The sequence below is a fragment of the Heterodontus francisci genome, chromosome 2 (assembly GCF_036365525.1).
Source record: "Heterodontus francisci isolate sHetFra1 chromosome 2, sHetFra1.hap1, whole genome shotgun sequence".
NCBI classification, from domain to species: Eukaryota; Metazoa; Chordata; class Chondrichthyes; order Heterodontiformes; family Heterodontidae; genus Heterodontus; species Heterodontus francisci.
The window spans coordinates 224,489,937-224,505,877 of record NC_090372.1 but is presented as its reverse complement, the minus strand read 5'-3'; the positions used below and the strand labels follow the sequence as shown (position 1 = coordinate 224,505,877).

Sequence of the window (15,941 nt, the reverse complement as noted above, 5' to 3'; positions counted from 1 at the left end):
GTATCCTAACATTTATTGTGCATTCCCTTGTTTCTCCTCCCTAAATGCATTACCTCACCCTTCTACACATTGAACTACATTTGCCACTTTTCTACCCACCTGATCACTCTATTAATATCTTCAATTTCAATCTGGAAGAACACATTTTCTTTCATTTTTCATCCACATTGTTTTCTTGCCATTGACCTAATGTCAGTCTGATCAATGCAAATATTCTGACTGGTCTGTTGAAATAATTGTCCTTATTCTATTCTCGATGTAGGATTAATCAGGTCCGTGTGTATGTGCAAGCATACGTGGTGGGCTACAAGATACTGTGTCAAAAACAAAGGACCGGGAAGTGATGGGAGTGATGCTCCCAGTGTTGGCCTGTGGCAGAACTACTGGGAGAAGCATCGCCATGGATTTGTAGTTAGTTACACACAGAGTCCGCCAAGGCGGATTTAACCCCTCGAGGGTTGCTGATGTATTATGGTGCTCAAATTATGAAATGCAGGAAAACAACTGTACGTAGGCCGTACGTCCCAGAGACTGACAGATTGTATCAAACAACATGTCCCTTCTGCTTTTCACAACGGGCAAGGTACAGGCTGTACCCAACCAGCCCGTACTTGCAAAACTCAAAACACAGTGTCCAACATTGGATGTGATTCCACGATTGGACAACATTTGCTAAATAATTCACAGTGTGTTAAGAATTATGCTGAGAACCAATTTAAGATTGTCCGTCGGGCTCACAGTGTGGCGTATTTTCACATACTGGAAGCTACAGATAGTAATAAACAAGGCCCTGTTCTTTGCAGATAGAAAAAACATGTGCACACATTGTGCCTGTTTCAACTGAACAAAATAAGTGACAGCCATTTGCTGTTTCATTCCTCATGGCAACACCTCTACCAATCAGAGTTCACTTGCCAACCGATCAGCACTCTCTTCTCATGTAATATAAGTTGTTGTTTTCCCTCACATTGGTTATTCTTGTGGATTGTCCTGATGAGTGTAACATGAAAAGCTTCGACAACATGTCTCTATTTTCAAGTTCTGTCCTACTAAACGACTAGAAGTAGAATTTATTTTTTTCTCCAAGGGGTAAAGGTGTTACGAATAGATAAGAACCCTCTTGTAAATTGTGTTTTGTGCATTTGAGTATTAATGTCAACTGCCATTTTATACAGCATGTTTAAGTTTTTACTTCTATTATCCAATTATTAAAATGGAGGTGGGAGATCATGTGATGTAGCTTGTCCATGAGCCACACTATTCAGCCTGACTGGATTTGAAACTGTAGCGGTTGCGGGTACATCTTGTGTTGAAGTAAAGCTACCTTCAAGTTGCACACACTACTCGCTGAGACCACACTGCAAGAAGCAAACCTGCCTTCAAGCTGCATTGACTTCTCTCTAAGGCCTTTTCAACAAGAACAATTAAAAAGAAGCCACACTTTGAAAAATCCAGCAAGAAAAATCAACAAGAAGACAAGCAGCAGAAACAGCAGGAAAGTCTGATTTCTACCAGTTTCCTCTCCATCTAAAAGAAGGTGACTTCAGCAATTTAGCTGCCTCCATTTCTATCTGAGAGTGCCAGAAGAAGAAATTGTCTGAGAAGAGGTATTCTCAGCAACTCCTTCCCCTGCGCAGCATTTCCAGTCGGTGATCTCCATTTTGTACTTTTTTTATATATATTTAAAAGAACTATAGTTTTAACTGAAATCCATGTTAACTAGTAGTTAAGATTTTTTTTTATTTAGTATTGTCCTTTTCTTTTTATCCCTTTAACCTTTCCCTGAATATTTGTAAGCATGCATAGTGAAGTTAACCCACTTCCTGAGTTTTAGTGCATGTTAATAAACCTGATTTCTTTGTTTTAATTTTAACAACTGTGTTGTTGCAGTCATTTATTATTAGGGTTTAAGGGAGGGGAAGAAATTCAGTTACTAATCTATTTATGGGCAGTGGCTGGAAAAACAGGGAAATTGGTTCAGAGAAAAAGATTAACTACCTGTTTGTAACATATGGCAGGTCCAGTGCAGTTTCTGGTCAATGCTCACACCCAGGATGTTGATGGTGGGGGTTTCAGCGATGGTAATTGAATGTCAGGGTGAGGTGGTTAGTTTCTCTCTTGTTGTGATGTGAGTATGTGATCATACTCTGGTTTCTATAGAGCAAAGCCTCACTTTTGTGAGTGTGTAATGGTTACAATCCCCAGACTGGAGGCTGGACACGGTCAGGTTAACTGCCAGTGCAATGTTTATCTCCAATCAATCTATTTGTTAATGATTGTCCTCTGTATTGATTCCATCAATAATTTTAACAGGGACTCAGACAGTTACCTGAGGATGAGGAACTTACACGTTTAAGGACAAAAAGCAGGGATGTGGGACAAAGCACGACTGCTCTTTCAGAGTCAGCACAGACTTGATGGGCCGAATGGGCTCCTGTGCTGTAAGTTTCTATGATTTTGATAGAGATTAATAAGCAATATGGTCTGTTCTGTCATGCAAACAGATCTTGGCTGATTTGCATTTTACTGTCATTTACCTGCCTTTGCTCCATATACCTCACTCCCTTGCCTAATACAAATTTACCAATCTCAATTTTGAAATTTTGGGACAGAGTTCCACATTTCCACTGTCCTTTGTGTGAAGCGCTTCCTGACATCCCTGAACCGCCTGGCTCTCATTTAAGGTTATTCCCCTGGCAGAGCAAACTCGAGGGGCCGAATGGCCTACTCCTCCTATTTCTTAGGTTCTTATGTTGTTCTGGACCCCTTCCATCAGATGAAATAGTTTCTGTCTATCAACTTGGCAGATGGAGTTTAATCCTGAGAAGTGTAAGATGATGCATTTTGGGAGGACTAACAGGCCAAGGGAATATACAATGGATGGTAGGACCCTAGGAAGTACAGAGGGTCAGAGGGACCTTGGTGTACTTGTCCATAGATCACTGAAGGCAACAGCACAGGTAGATAAGGTGGTTAGGAAGGCATATGGGATACTTGCCTTTATTAGCCGAGGCATGGAATATAAGAGCAGGGAGGTTATGATGGAGCTGTATAAAATGCCAGTTAGGCCACAGCTGGAGTACTGTGTACAGTTCTGGTCACCACACTATGGGAAGGATGTGGTGGCACTGGAGAGGGTGCAGAGGAGATTCACCAGGACGTTACCTGGGCTGGAGCATTTCAGCTATGAAGAGAGACTGAAAAGGCTCTGGTTGTTTTCCTTAGAGCAGAGAAGGCTGAAGGCGGACCTGAGTGAGGTATAAAAAATTATGAGGCGCATTGATAGGTTAGATAGGAAGAAACTTTTTCCTTTAGCGGAGGTGTCAATAACCAGGGGGGCATAGATTTAAGGGAAGGGACAGGAGGTTTAGAGGGGATTTGAGGAAATATTTTTTCACCCAGAGGGTGGTTGGAATCTGGAACACACTGCCTGAAGAGGTGGTAGAGGCAGGAACCCTCACAACATTTAAGAAGTATTTAGATGAGCACTTGAAACGCCATAGCATACAAGGCTACGGGCCAAGTGCTGGAAAATGGGATTAGAATAGTTGGGAGCTTGATGGCCGGCACAGACACGATGGGCCGAAGGGCCTGTTTCTGTGCTGTATAACTCTATGACTCTAACTCCTTTAAATCATCTTGAACACCTCGATTGCATCACTGTTTCACATTCTATACTCAGGAATACAAGCCTCGTCTGTGCAACCTGTCCTCGTAATTTAACCCTTTTAGCTCTGGTATAATTCTGGTAAATCTGTGCTGCACTCTCTCTAAGACCAGTATATCCTCCCTGAGGTGTGGAGCCCAGAACTGAACACAGTTACTCCAGATGGGGTCTGACAGATCTTTATATAGGAAGAGGGATTAATAACTAATATGAGCTGCTGCTGAGAATAGGAAATAAATCCTGAACTCATTTCAAAACAGCAGGATAAATATCTTGTGGAAAACTTGAAGTGTTCATTGTTTAGACACAAAGAACAAAGAAAAGAACAAAAAAAATTACAGGACAGGAACAGGCCCTTCGGCCCTCCAAGCCTGCGCCGATCCAGATCCTCTATCTAAACATGTCGCCTATTTTCTAAGGGTCTGTATCTCTTTGCTTCCTGCCCATTCATGTATCTGTCTAGATACATCTTAAAAGACGCTATCGTGCCCGCGTCTACCACCTCCGCTGGCAACGCGTTCCAGGCACCCACCACCCTCTGCGTAAAGAACTTTCCACGCATATCCCCCCTAAACTTTTCCCCTCTCACTTTGAACTCGTGACCCCTAGTAATTGAATCCCCCACTCTGGGAAAAAGCTTCTTGCTATCCACCCTGTCTATACCTCTCATGATTTTGTACACCTCAATCAGGTCCCCCCTCAACCTCCGTCTTTCTAATGAAAATATTCCTAATCTACTCAACCTCTCTTCATAGCTAGCGCCCTCCATACCAGGCAACATCCTGGTGAACCTCCTCTGCACCCTCTCCAAAGCATCCACATCCTTTTGGTAATGTGGCGACCAGAACTGCACGCAGTATTCCAAATGTGGCCGAACCAAAGTCCTATACAACTGTAACATGACCTGCCAACTTTTGTACTCAATACCCCGTCCGATGAAGGAAAGCATGCCGTATGCCTTCTTGACCACTCTATTGACCTGCGTTGCCACCTTCAGGGAACAATGGACCTGAACACCCAAATCTCTCTGTACATCAATTTTCCCCAGGACTTTTCCATTTACTGTATAGTTCACTCTTGAATTGGATCTTCCAAAATGCATCACCTCGCATTTACCCTGATTGAACTCCATTTGCCATTTCTCTGCCCAACTCTCCAATCTATCTATATTCTGCTGTATTCTCTGACAGTCCCCTTCACTATCTGATACTCCACCAATCTTAGTGTCGTCTGCAAACTTGCTAATCAGACCACCTATACTTTCCTCCAAATCATTTATGTATATCACAAACAACAGTGGTCCCAGCACAGATCCCTGTGGAACACCACTGGTCACACGTCTCCATTTTGAGAAACTCCCTTCCACTGCTACTCTCTGACTCCTGTTGCCCAGCCAGTTCTTTATCCATCTAGCTAGTACACCCTGGACCCCAAGCGCCTTCACTTTCTCCATCAGCCTGCCATGGGGAACCTTATCAAACGCCTTACTGAAGTCCATGTATATGACATCAACAGTCCTTCCCTCATCAATCAACTTTGTCACTTCCTCAAAGAATTCTATTAAGTTGGTAAGACATGACCTTCCCTGCACAAAACCATGTTGCCTATCACTGATGAGCCCATTTTCTTCCAAATGGGAATAGATCCTATCCCTCAGTATCTTCTCCAGCAGCTTCCCTACCACTGACGTCAGGCTCACCGGTCTATAATTACCTGGATTATCCCTGCTACCCTTCTTAAACAAGGGGACAACATTAGGGTTAGTGTTAGGGTTAGAGTCTGCAACTCAGAAACAGGCTATGCTGGTTTATATTCCACACAAACCTCCTCCCACTCTCACCACTTACTCATTATGTCAGCAAGGTGAATACACCACCTCACCTTTTAAGGTTTTAACACCAGAAAATGTTTGCAATTCACTGCAAGTAAAATGGGAAGAGAAAGTGTAAACTTTTAAACAGAATTCAGTTCTTTGGTTTCTTTTCAATATTAATGATCATTAAACCTCCAGCAGCTGTGTAATAGTAAATAGTTTGTTTAATCTAATGCAAACAACTCAAACCTATTCTCGCACCTGTCTCTACACTGTCATTGGCTTTGTGCCAAAGGAACTGCCACAATGGCTGGAACCTTAAACACTCAAAAAGTTTTTGGCCATCAGTTGGGGCTATTCCTAGGTCCCGACCTGCTTGTTTCAGCAGCACACTCCACCAGTGAAACCTTTTGGGAAGTGGCCAATTAGCAGACCACCTTCGCGCTTGTTGTCTAATTGGAGTGCAGAAGGAGGGGCCACTGTGACTGCCGCGGGAGTGACGGGCTGAGATTTCCCAGACCCTTGGAGATGGATATAGAGATAGGAGGAGGCCAAACAAATTCAGAAAATAGGCGTTGGACCAGTTTGCCAACAAGTGCCTGCCTCCAGCTGCTTTTCCCAAGTACGGGATGAATCCAATGCTGGCAAAACCCGGGTCTGCGTTGGGAAGCCAATTAAGGTCGTTGAGTGACCAATTATCGGCAACTTTTACACCACGTGGCAATTTTGCCAGCGTCACACGGACCCCCCCCCCCACCCCCACTAAGAGGAAGCAGCTTCACAGCGGGAGGTCAGAGTTGCGTGAGAACTGAAGGAGTTTTCAAGGTTACTGGCAGAGAATAACCAAAGTAATTCATGACAACGCTACTTCATCGGACACGTCATCAGGATGTGCCGCGGTGCGCACATGCGCAGACGGTCTCATGCCCCCTGCGCATGCGCTGCGGTCCGGCTTACCAGGACCGTTGTGCGCGTGCGCAGATGACGTCATCGCGTTATTTCGTCTTCCTCGCCGACGCGCCAGTTTGGCCTCTGCGCATGCGTCAAAGCTTCAGCGCGACTTTTTGAAAGTGGAAGGGGGGGAGGTTTCGTCGGGCATTTTCTCGCATTTTATCTGAATTATTTATTCGTTTTAGAGACTTGCTTCATTTTTATTTGACACAGGAGATTGTTCCAAGGTAAGTTGCTCTGCCTTTGTAAGTTGCTCTGAAAACATTTCCATTGTCTGGGCCACCGCATGTTCTCCAGGCTCTTTCTCTCCCCCTCCCCCTCCCCCTCCCCCTCTTTCTCTCCCCCTCCCCCTCCCCCTCTTTCTCTCCCCCTCCCCCTCCCCCTCTCGCTCCCCCTCTTTCTCTCCCTTTCCCTCTTTCTCCCCCTCCCCCTTCCCCTTCCTTACCCCTCCCTCTTCCTTCCCCCTCCCTCTTTCTCCCCCTCCCTCTTTCTCCCCCTCCCTCTTTCTCCCCCTTCCTTCCCCCCCTTCCTTCCCCCTCCCTCTTTCTCCCCCTTCCTTACCCCTCCCTCTTTCTCCCCCACCCCTCCCTCTTTCTCCCCCACCCCTCCCTCTTTCTCCCCCTTCCTTACCCCTCCCTCTTTCTCCCCCTCCCCCTTCCTTCCCCCTCCCCCTTCCCCTTCCTTACCCCTCCCTCTTTCTCTTCCTTACCCCTCCCTCTTTCTCCCCCTTCATTACCCCTCCCTCTTTCTCCCCCTTCCTTACCCCTCTTTCTCCCCCTCTCCCTCTTTCTCTCCCCCTCTCCCTCTTTCTCTCCCCCTCCCCCTTCCTTACCCCTCCCTCTTTCTCCCCCTTCCTTACCCCTCTTTCTCTCCCCTCCCTCTTTCTCTCCCACTCCCCCTCTTTCTCTCCCTCTCCCCCTCTTTCTCTCCCTCTCCCTCTTTCTCCCCCTCCCCCTTCCTTACCCCTCCCTCTTTCTCCCCCTTCCTTACCCCTCTTTCTCCCCCTCCCCCTTCCTTACCCCTCCCTCTCCCCCTCCCCCTTCCTTACCCCTCCCTCTTTCTCCCCCTCCCCCTTCCTTACCCCTCCCTCTTTCTCCCCCTCCCCCTTCCTTACCCCTCCCTCTTTCTCCCCCTTCCTTACCCCTCCCTCTTTCTTCCCCCTCCCTCTTTCTTCCCCCCTCCCTCTTTCTTCCCCCTCTCCCTCTTTCTCCCCCTCCCCCTTCCTTACCTCTCCCTCTTTCTCTCCCCCTCCTTCTCTCCCTCTCCCTCTTTCTCCCCCTCCCCTTCCTTACCCCTCCCTCTCCCCTTCCTTACCCCTCCCTCTCCCCTTCCTTACCCCTCCCTCTCCCCTTCCTTACCCCTCCCTCTTTCTCCCCCTTCCTTACCCTTCCTTACCCCTCTTTCCCCCCCCTCCCTCTTTCTCTCCCCCTCCCCCTCTTTCTCTCCCCCTCCCCCTCTTTCTCTCCCTCTCCCTCTTTCTCTCCCCCTCCCCCTCTTTCTCTCCCTCTCCCTCTTTCTCCCCCTCCCCCTTCCTTACCCCTCCCTCTTTCTCCCCCTTCCTTACCCCTCTTTCTCCCCCCCCTCCCTCTTTCTCCTCCCTCTCCCTTCCCCTCCCCTCGCCCCCCGGCACCGCTACCGCTGCTCTCCCCGGCCCCCGCGCTGCTCTCCCTGGCCCCCGCGCTGCTGTCCCCGGCCCCGCGCTGCTGTCCCCGGCCCGCTCCACTCTCTCACTCCGGCCATTGTATTCTGCCACGTGTTTGTTAGGTTTCATCTCTGTGATATTTTGAGCAGCGCCATATTTAGTCCTGGCAGCTGCTACAGTCGCAGGCTGTGACGTTTTCGTGGCACATGCTGTATCTGCGCATGTGCCAAAACAGTGCCACCTACCGATCGCGTTGTCAACAATTGCGGTCGAGAATAACAAGGCTGCTGTCTTCTCTTGTCACAGCCTTGTCATTGCTGGGATTAATGCAAGAGCTACTGCTCCCCTGATATTGATAGTGCCTCCATTACTCTTTTTTTAAAATTCATTCATGGGATGTTGGTGTCACAGGCCAGGCCAGCACTTATTGCCCATCCCTAATTGCCCTTGAACTGAGTGTCTTGCTCGGCCATTTCGCGGGCATGTTAGAGTCAACCACATTGCTGTGGATCTGGAGTCACATGTCGGCCAGACCAGGTAAAGACAGCAGATTTCCTTCCCTAAAGGACATTAGTGAAGCAGATGGGTTTTTACAACAATCGACAATGGTTTCATGGCCATCATTAGACTAGCTTTTAAATTCCAGATTTATTAATTAAATTCAAATTCCACCTTCTGCTGTGGTGGGATTCGAACCCATGTCCCCAGAGAAATACCTGGGTCACTAGTCCAGTGACAATACCAGTACGCCACCACCTCCCCATATATCAGTACGCCACCCCCTCTGCTGTGCACTCTCACTGGTGCCTCAGTGAGGACTGATGGCCTCTCTTGCAGCGGCTGTGCTGTATTTACCTCCTGCCTCCAGAATCTACCCACCGGCCTACTAACTGGCCACCTCCTGTAAAATTAAGCTGGCAGGCACGGCAGGGAGTGGGTTCACGATCCATAAATGGTTGCACCTCCTGAAAATTCTTAATGTCAGGATAATTCAGCCCTGGGACACATGATTGAACTTCAGAAGAAAATGGAGATGAAGCTGATGGCACCAGAAGGCTATACTTTAACCTGAGCACTCTCGGTGACTGCAGTCTTCATGAAAGATCACTGTAATGACAGGCCTGTAGCTACCATTGACCACAAACTTTCTGTTTTCACCAAATAAATGCCAGATGTAAGGTAAATGTGAAGACGCTGGGAACTCCTGCTGTGAGCTGACACAAGAACATAAGAACTAGGAGAAGGAATAGGCCATTCAGCCCCTCGAGCCTGCTCTGCCAATCGTGACTGATCTTCTACTTCAATGCCATTTTCCTGCACTACCCCGTATCCATATGCTATCCCCACACTGTGGGGGTCCTGTTCACCTACGGGAAAATTGGAATATTTATTTATTTTTATTTAGAGGTACAGCACTGAAACAGGCCCTTTGGCCCACCGAGTCTGTGCCAACCAACAACCACCCATTCTACATTAACCCCATATTCCCTATCACATCCCCACCATTCTCCTACCACCTACCTACACTAGGGGCAATTTATAATGGCCAATTTACCTATCAACCTGCAAGTCTTTGGCTGTGGGAGGAAACCAGAGCACCCGGAGGAAACCCACACTGTCACAGGGAGAACTTGCAAACTCCACACAGGCAGTACCCAGAATCGAACCCGGGTCGCTGGAGCTGTGAGGCTGCAGTGCTAACCACTGCACCACTGTGAATTCCTCTTAATGATCTCCTCAACTGCTTTCCAGGTGGATTCGATCAACGCTGTGAATCAGCCTCCGAGAAAATCATTAGGAGACAGGAGAATGGTGGAGAGCTAGCCCCATGCATTTTTTTGCAACCTCGACCGCCACCCCCAACTTCAAAATCCACCTCCAATGGGCCGAGAAAACTCCGCCCAGTGAGTAAAATTGTTCTGTAGACATAAAGTTTCCTTCTGGCTGAGATTATTCTGGGTGTGTGTTGTAAAAGAGAGAGCATGCATTGATATTACAGCCAATGAAGTACTTTTTGAAGTCCAGTCACTGTTTTAATGTCAGGGAAAATGGCATTCAGTTTGCACACAGCAAGATCCCACAAACAGCAGTGAGATAAATGACCAGATAATCAGTTTTTGTGATGTGTGCTTTTGGGATAAATATTGGCCAGAACACTAGGGAGAACTCCCCTGCTCTTCTTCGAAATAGTGACCATGGGATGTATTACATCCACCAGAGAGGGAGTAAAATAGAAAGCACCATCAAAAATTGAGTAAGGTCACTATGTGTGTGTACTTGCTGTTGCCATACTGCAAGGAGGCCTCCTTGAGTTGGTCTGACTGTGTTAAGATTAACGAGGTGATGTCTGATTTCCACCCGGGACAATGGCACATTGGAAATTTACACTGGATTGCATAGGATGTGTGGCATTCGAAACAGGTCACTCGCCAACCAGTCCATACTGTCATTTATGCTGACTCAAATCTCCTCGCTGTAATCATCACCCTCTATTTCGTCTCCCTCATGTGTTTATGTAGATTCCCCTTAAATGCATCTGTACTGTTCATCCAACCACTCCCTGTGCTGGTAGGTTCCACATTCTCGCCATTGTCTGGGTAAAGAAGTTTCTCCTGAATTCCCAACTGGATTTCTTGGTGACAATCTTATACCGATGGCCTCTTGTTATGCACTTCCCAACAGGAGGAAACATTCTCTCTATATTCAGTCTATCAAAACCTCTCATAATTTTGAAGGCCTCTGTTAGTTCATCCCAGCCTGTCAATCCTTTCCTGCTATGAATATCCATGCATTTCTGGTATCATCCTTGTAAAAATCTCTGCACCCTCTCCGGTGCCTCTTTATCTTTCTTATAACATGGTGACCAGACTTATGCACATTACTCCAGGTATGGTCTAACCACCGCTGGAAGTTTAGTCAAACTTCTTTTCCTTTCAGTTCTATCCCTCTAGAGATAAGCCCTCATGCTTGGTTTGCTTGTTGTTTGGTTTTGTTAAACTGCTTCACGACTTTTTGGGATTTGTGTTTATTGTGTGAAATTTGGTCAGTGTGTAAAGAGCAGCACAATGGAGGTGCAGTTAACAGGTTTATAGATAGCCCAATCCTCTATTATCGTACTGTGACAGGCACTGATCAGATTCCTGTCTCCTGAACCAAAAGTTGCTGCTGCTGGTAATCAGGGTCAAAGAATTGGGATCAATGATGCTAATAGCGGTTTATTAAATGGCGCTGAGGGTTACAGAATCTCAGGTTTTCACATAAACTTCACACTCGCAGATAGTCAGGATTCCAGTTCCAAGCAGGATGATATTGATGAATCGACCAATCATTCCATTACAGTTCAAGACTGCGGTTTCTCCCGCTCCGAGAGTTTTGATGGTTCCACATCTGGAAAATTAGTTAAAATAATGATTAGAAAATCAGATATAAAATAATTGACCAACTCCCAGTCTCTATATTCCAACAGGTGAAGGGAGATTTAGAAGTTCAAAGAGAAATGTTGAGGCAATACAGCAGTCTAGCAATGTGGGAAAAGACAAACAGAGTGAGACATAGAAACATAGGAAATAGGAGCAGGAGTAGGCCATTCGGCCCTTCGAGCCTGCTCCGCCATTCATTATGATCATGGCTGATCATCCAAACTCAGTAACCTGTTCCCGCTTTTGCCCCTTTAGACCCAAGAGCTATATCTAACTCCTTCTTGAAAACATAGAACTGCTTTCTGTGGTAGCAAATTCCACAGGCTCACCACTCTCTGGGCGAAGACAGTTCTCCTCATCTCAGTCCTGGAAGATTTACCCCGTATCCTTAGACTATGACCCCTGGTTCTAGACTCCCCCATCATCGGGAACATCCTTCCTGCATCTACCCTGTCAAATCCTGTTAGAATTTTAGAGGTTTCTAGGAGATCTCCCCTCACTCTTCTGAACTCCAGCGAATATAATCCTAACCAAATCAATCTCTCCTCATATGTCAGTCCCACCATCCCAGGAATCAGTCTGGCAAATCTTTGCTGCACTCCCTCTATAGCAAGAACATCCTTCCTCAGGTAAGGAGACCAAAACTATGCACAGTATTCCAGGTGTGGCCTCACCAAGGCCTTGTATAATTGCAGTAAGACATCCCTGCTCCTGTACTCGAATCCTCTCGCTATGAAGACCTACATACCGTTTGCCTTTTTTATCGCCTGTTGCACCTGCATGCTTACCTTCAGCGACTGGTGTATGAGAACACCCAGGTCTCGCTGCATATTCCCCTCGCTCAGTCTATAGCCATTCAGATAATAATCTGCCTTCCTGTTTTTGCTACCAAAGTGGATAACCTCACATTTATCCACATTATACTGCATTTGCCATGCATTAGCCCATTCACTCAACTTGTCCAAATCACCCTGAAGCCTTCTGCATCCTCCTCACAACTCACCCTCCCACCCAGTTTTGTGTCATCTGCAAATCTGGAGGCAGGAAGGGACAGAGAGTTTAACAGTAATTGTGCATCAGCAAGTAAGGTCCATGCAGTGAACAGCAGTAAAAAATGAAATTAAAGGTACTTTATCTGAATGCACACAGCATTCGCCAAATGAAAATAAATGGTTTAGATCTAATTGCCATTCCAGAGAAATGGTTACAAGGAGACCAAGGTTGGGAAATAAATTTTCCAGGGTACACAATACTAGCAAAGGAGGAGGGGTAGGATGACATAAATCATTAGCGGGAAAAGACCTTGGCTCAGAAGATCATGAAATAGAATCAGTATGGGTGGAGATTAGGAATAGCAATGGTGGGAGTAGTTTTTAGGCCTCTTAACAGCAGTTATACCATTGGACAGAGCATCAGAGCTTGTAACAAAGACAATGTAATAATTGTGGGGGACTTTAATCTTCATATAGACTGGGACAGTCTAACTGGCAAGGGTAGTCTGGAAGATGAGTTTGTAGAATGTTTTTGTGACAGTTTCCTGGAGCAATAGATTGTGGAACCAACTAGCGATAAAGCTATTTTAGACCTAGTATTGTGTAATGAGGCAGGGTTAATTAGTAATATCATTTTTGTATTCTTTCATGGGATGTGAACATCGCTGGCAAAGCCAGTATTTGTTGCCCGTCCCTAATTGCATTTGATAACTGAGTGGCTTGCTAGGCCATTTCAGAGGACAGTTAAGAGTCAACCACATTGCTGTGGGTCTGGAGTCACATGCAGGCCAGACCAGGTAAGGACAGCAGATTTCCTTCCCTAAAGGACATTAGTGAACTAGATGTGTTTTTACGACAATCAATGATAGTTTCATGGCACCATTACTGAGACTAGCTTTAAATTCCAGATATTTATTAAATAATAGAATGTATTAATTAATTGAATTTATTAATGAATTGAATTTAAATTCCACTAGCTGCCATGGTGGGATTTGAACACAGGTCCCCAAGCCATTAGCCTGGGCCTTTGGATCACTAGTTCAGTGACTATGCCACCGTCACCCTCTCATAGTAAAGAATCTGCTGGGAAATAGTGATCATAATACAATTGAATTCCATGTTAAGTTTGAAAGTGACAAACTCCAATCATAAACAAGAATCTTAAACTTAAACAAAGGCAATTACATAGGTATGATGATGTAGCTGGCTGCGGTTGGGTAAATAGACTAAAGGGTATGGCAGTTAATAAACAGTGGGAAACTATTAAAGAAACAATTCAAAATGTTCAACAAAAATACATTTCCATTAAAAAATAAAAGCTCAGCAAGAAAGACCCATCCATGGCTTACTGAGGAAGTTAGGGATAGTATTATTTTAAAAGAAGAGGCTTACAATGTTGCAAAGAATAGCAGCAAGCCTGAGGATTAGGAGTGTTTTAGACACCAGCAAAGGGCCACCAAAAAGTTAATAAAAAAGGGAAAACATAGAATACGAGAGTGAACTAACTAGGAACTAACTAGGAACTGGGCGGCACAGTGGTTAGCACCTGCAGCCTCACAGCTCCAGCGACCCGGGTTCAATTCTGGGTACTGCCTGTGTGGAGTTTGCAAGTTCTTCCTGTGTCTGCGTGGGTTTTCTCCGGGTGCTCCGGTTTCCTCCCACATGCCAAAAGACTTGCAGGTTGATAGGTAAATTGGCCATTATAAATTGCCCCTAGTATGGTAGGGGAATATAGGGACAGGTGAGGATGTGGTAGGAATATGGGATTAGTGTAGGATTAGTATAAATGGGTGGTTAATGGTCGGCACAGACTCGGTGGGCTGAAGGGCCTGTTTCAGTGCTGTATCTCTAAATAAATTTTTTTTAAAATATTAAAGCAGATTGTAAGACCTTTTATAAATATATAAAATGGAAGAGTAGCTAAAGTACTTGTTGGTCCCTTAGAAGCAGAGACAAGAGAAAGTGTTCTGCGGAATGAGGAAATGGCAGAGACGTTGAACAAAATATTTTGTGGCGATCTTCACAATAGAAAACACAAGTTGTATATCAGAAATAGAGGGTAAAATAGGGGCTAATAAGAGTGAGGAAATTAAAGTAATTAATGTGATGAGAATTGATTGTGATTAGATGGAATTTCACTGTAAACCATGTTTGGTTCATTCATAAATTAGATGTAAATAAAAACCGTATTAGTTTTGAATTGACCTCATTTTCTACAACAATTAATTTGGCTATCTCCTGCACGTTACAAAAATGCACTAATGGGTATGTATGAGATTACAGGCCAGTTTACACAATAAGTAGTTTCATTGTTACTGTCCCAGGTCACAATAGGCATTGAGCAATAAAGGAAAAGTCCTGACCCTAAGGGACAAGAGGATCGCTTACAGGAGTGACTGGTGATACTGAAAATGGGAGAATATCTAGTGAAAAACCCAAAATGTGTAACATCTGCCTTAGCCTATTTAAAATAATTGAGTTAAAATGCTGCAATCTCTGATTTATTAAGCTAGCTATTAGCATGTTGCTCTGAAGTTTCTATGCTTGCTCCTTTAAAACCCCATTCATCTTCCTTTCTATAGCCTCGCTGTTCAAATTAAGACCAATTTCACCGGTCTCCTCTATCTCTTACTTTCCTAGGAGCTCGCAGTGAAATGCCCGGCATCAAGAACTATTTGTCCAAACCCCAATTCCACCGTGTCTTCTCTTCCACTACCTTCAACTTTGGTGCAGCCCTGCCTATGAACCTGCAACTTTCACCCTAGTTTCTCAGTAAGAGTATCTGGTATATTTACATGGGGTTGTCATTGCCGTTGTTGTAGAAGGAATTGCCAATGTGAACTTCAACATTATTAAAGCGCTCCCAGCAGCAATCCGCCCTGTTTGTAATCTTCACTGACCACACCCTTTCATCAGTGAATAGATCGAGACTCCACCAGGGGTTTGTGTCTGTTTTGGTGTGAGTGCACGACATGTTGTGATAAAAGGCATTTAGATTCCCGTCTATTGCTTTGTTTGCATTCCCGCCCCAGTTGGTGCTTGACTGAGTCGCATTCCCTCTGCGAGCTGCATTTCCTGAAAATACAAACAAACTTTGTTAATAATCAGACATTTAAATGGTGGAAACATCCACTCCTCAGTGTTGACAGTTGAAACAGTCGACGTGGTAATGGAGTAAAAGAGTCATTTACTGCACATGAAGTCATTGCCAGTTCTCCACAGAACTATCCATCAGTCCCACTCCCCAGTTCGATCCCTGTAGCCCTACGAGTCTATTTTTCTCAGGGGGGCAACCAACTTCATCTTGAAGTCATTGATCATCTAGTGAGCACGAAGAAAACAAAACTGGGCTTGGAAGGAATAAGAAACAGATTTTAACAAAAGATTTCGTTGCAAAGCAGTATGTGTCTCCAAGACCTAAAATAGAAAAGTGAAATGTTTTTCAGCAACTCCCCAA

The 15,941-nt window shown here is 45.3% G+C and overlaps 1 protein-coding gene across 2 annotated transcripts in view; it reads left to right on the top strand.

Moving 5' to 3' along the window:
• The window catches only part of si:ch211-221n20.8 (uncharacterized protein LOC100034409 homolog), a 234,870-nt gene extending 233,047 nt beyond the window's left edge, over nucleotides 1-1,823 (top strand). For both annotated transcript variants that reach the window (XM_068016442.1, XM_068016433.1), the window contains one exon: nucleotides 263-1,823. In XM_068016442.1, coding sequence (XP_067872543.1) covers nucleotides 263-344 — 82 coding nt within the window. In that variant the 3' untranslated portion in view covers nucleotides 345-1,823. The remainder of the gene's footprint in view (nucleotides 1-262) is intronic.
• The last annotated feature ends 14,118 nt before the right edge of the window (nucleotides 1,824-15,941 follow it).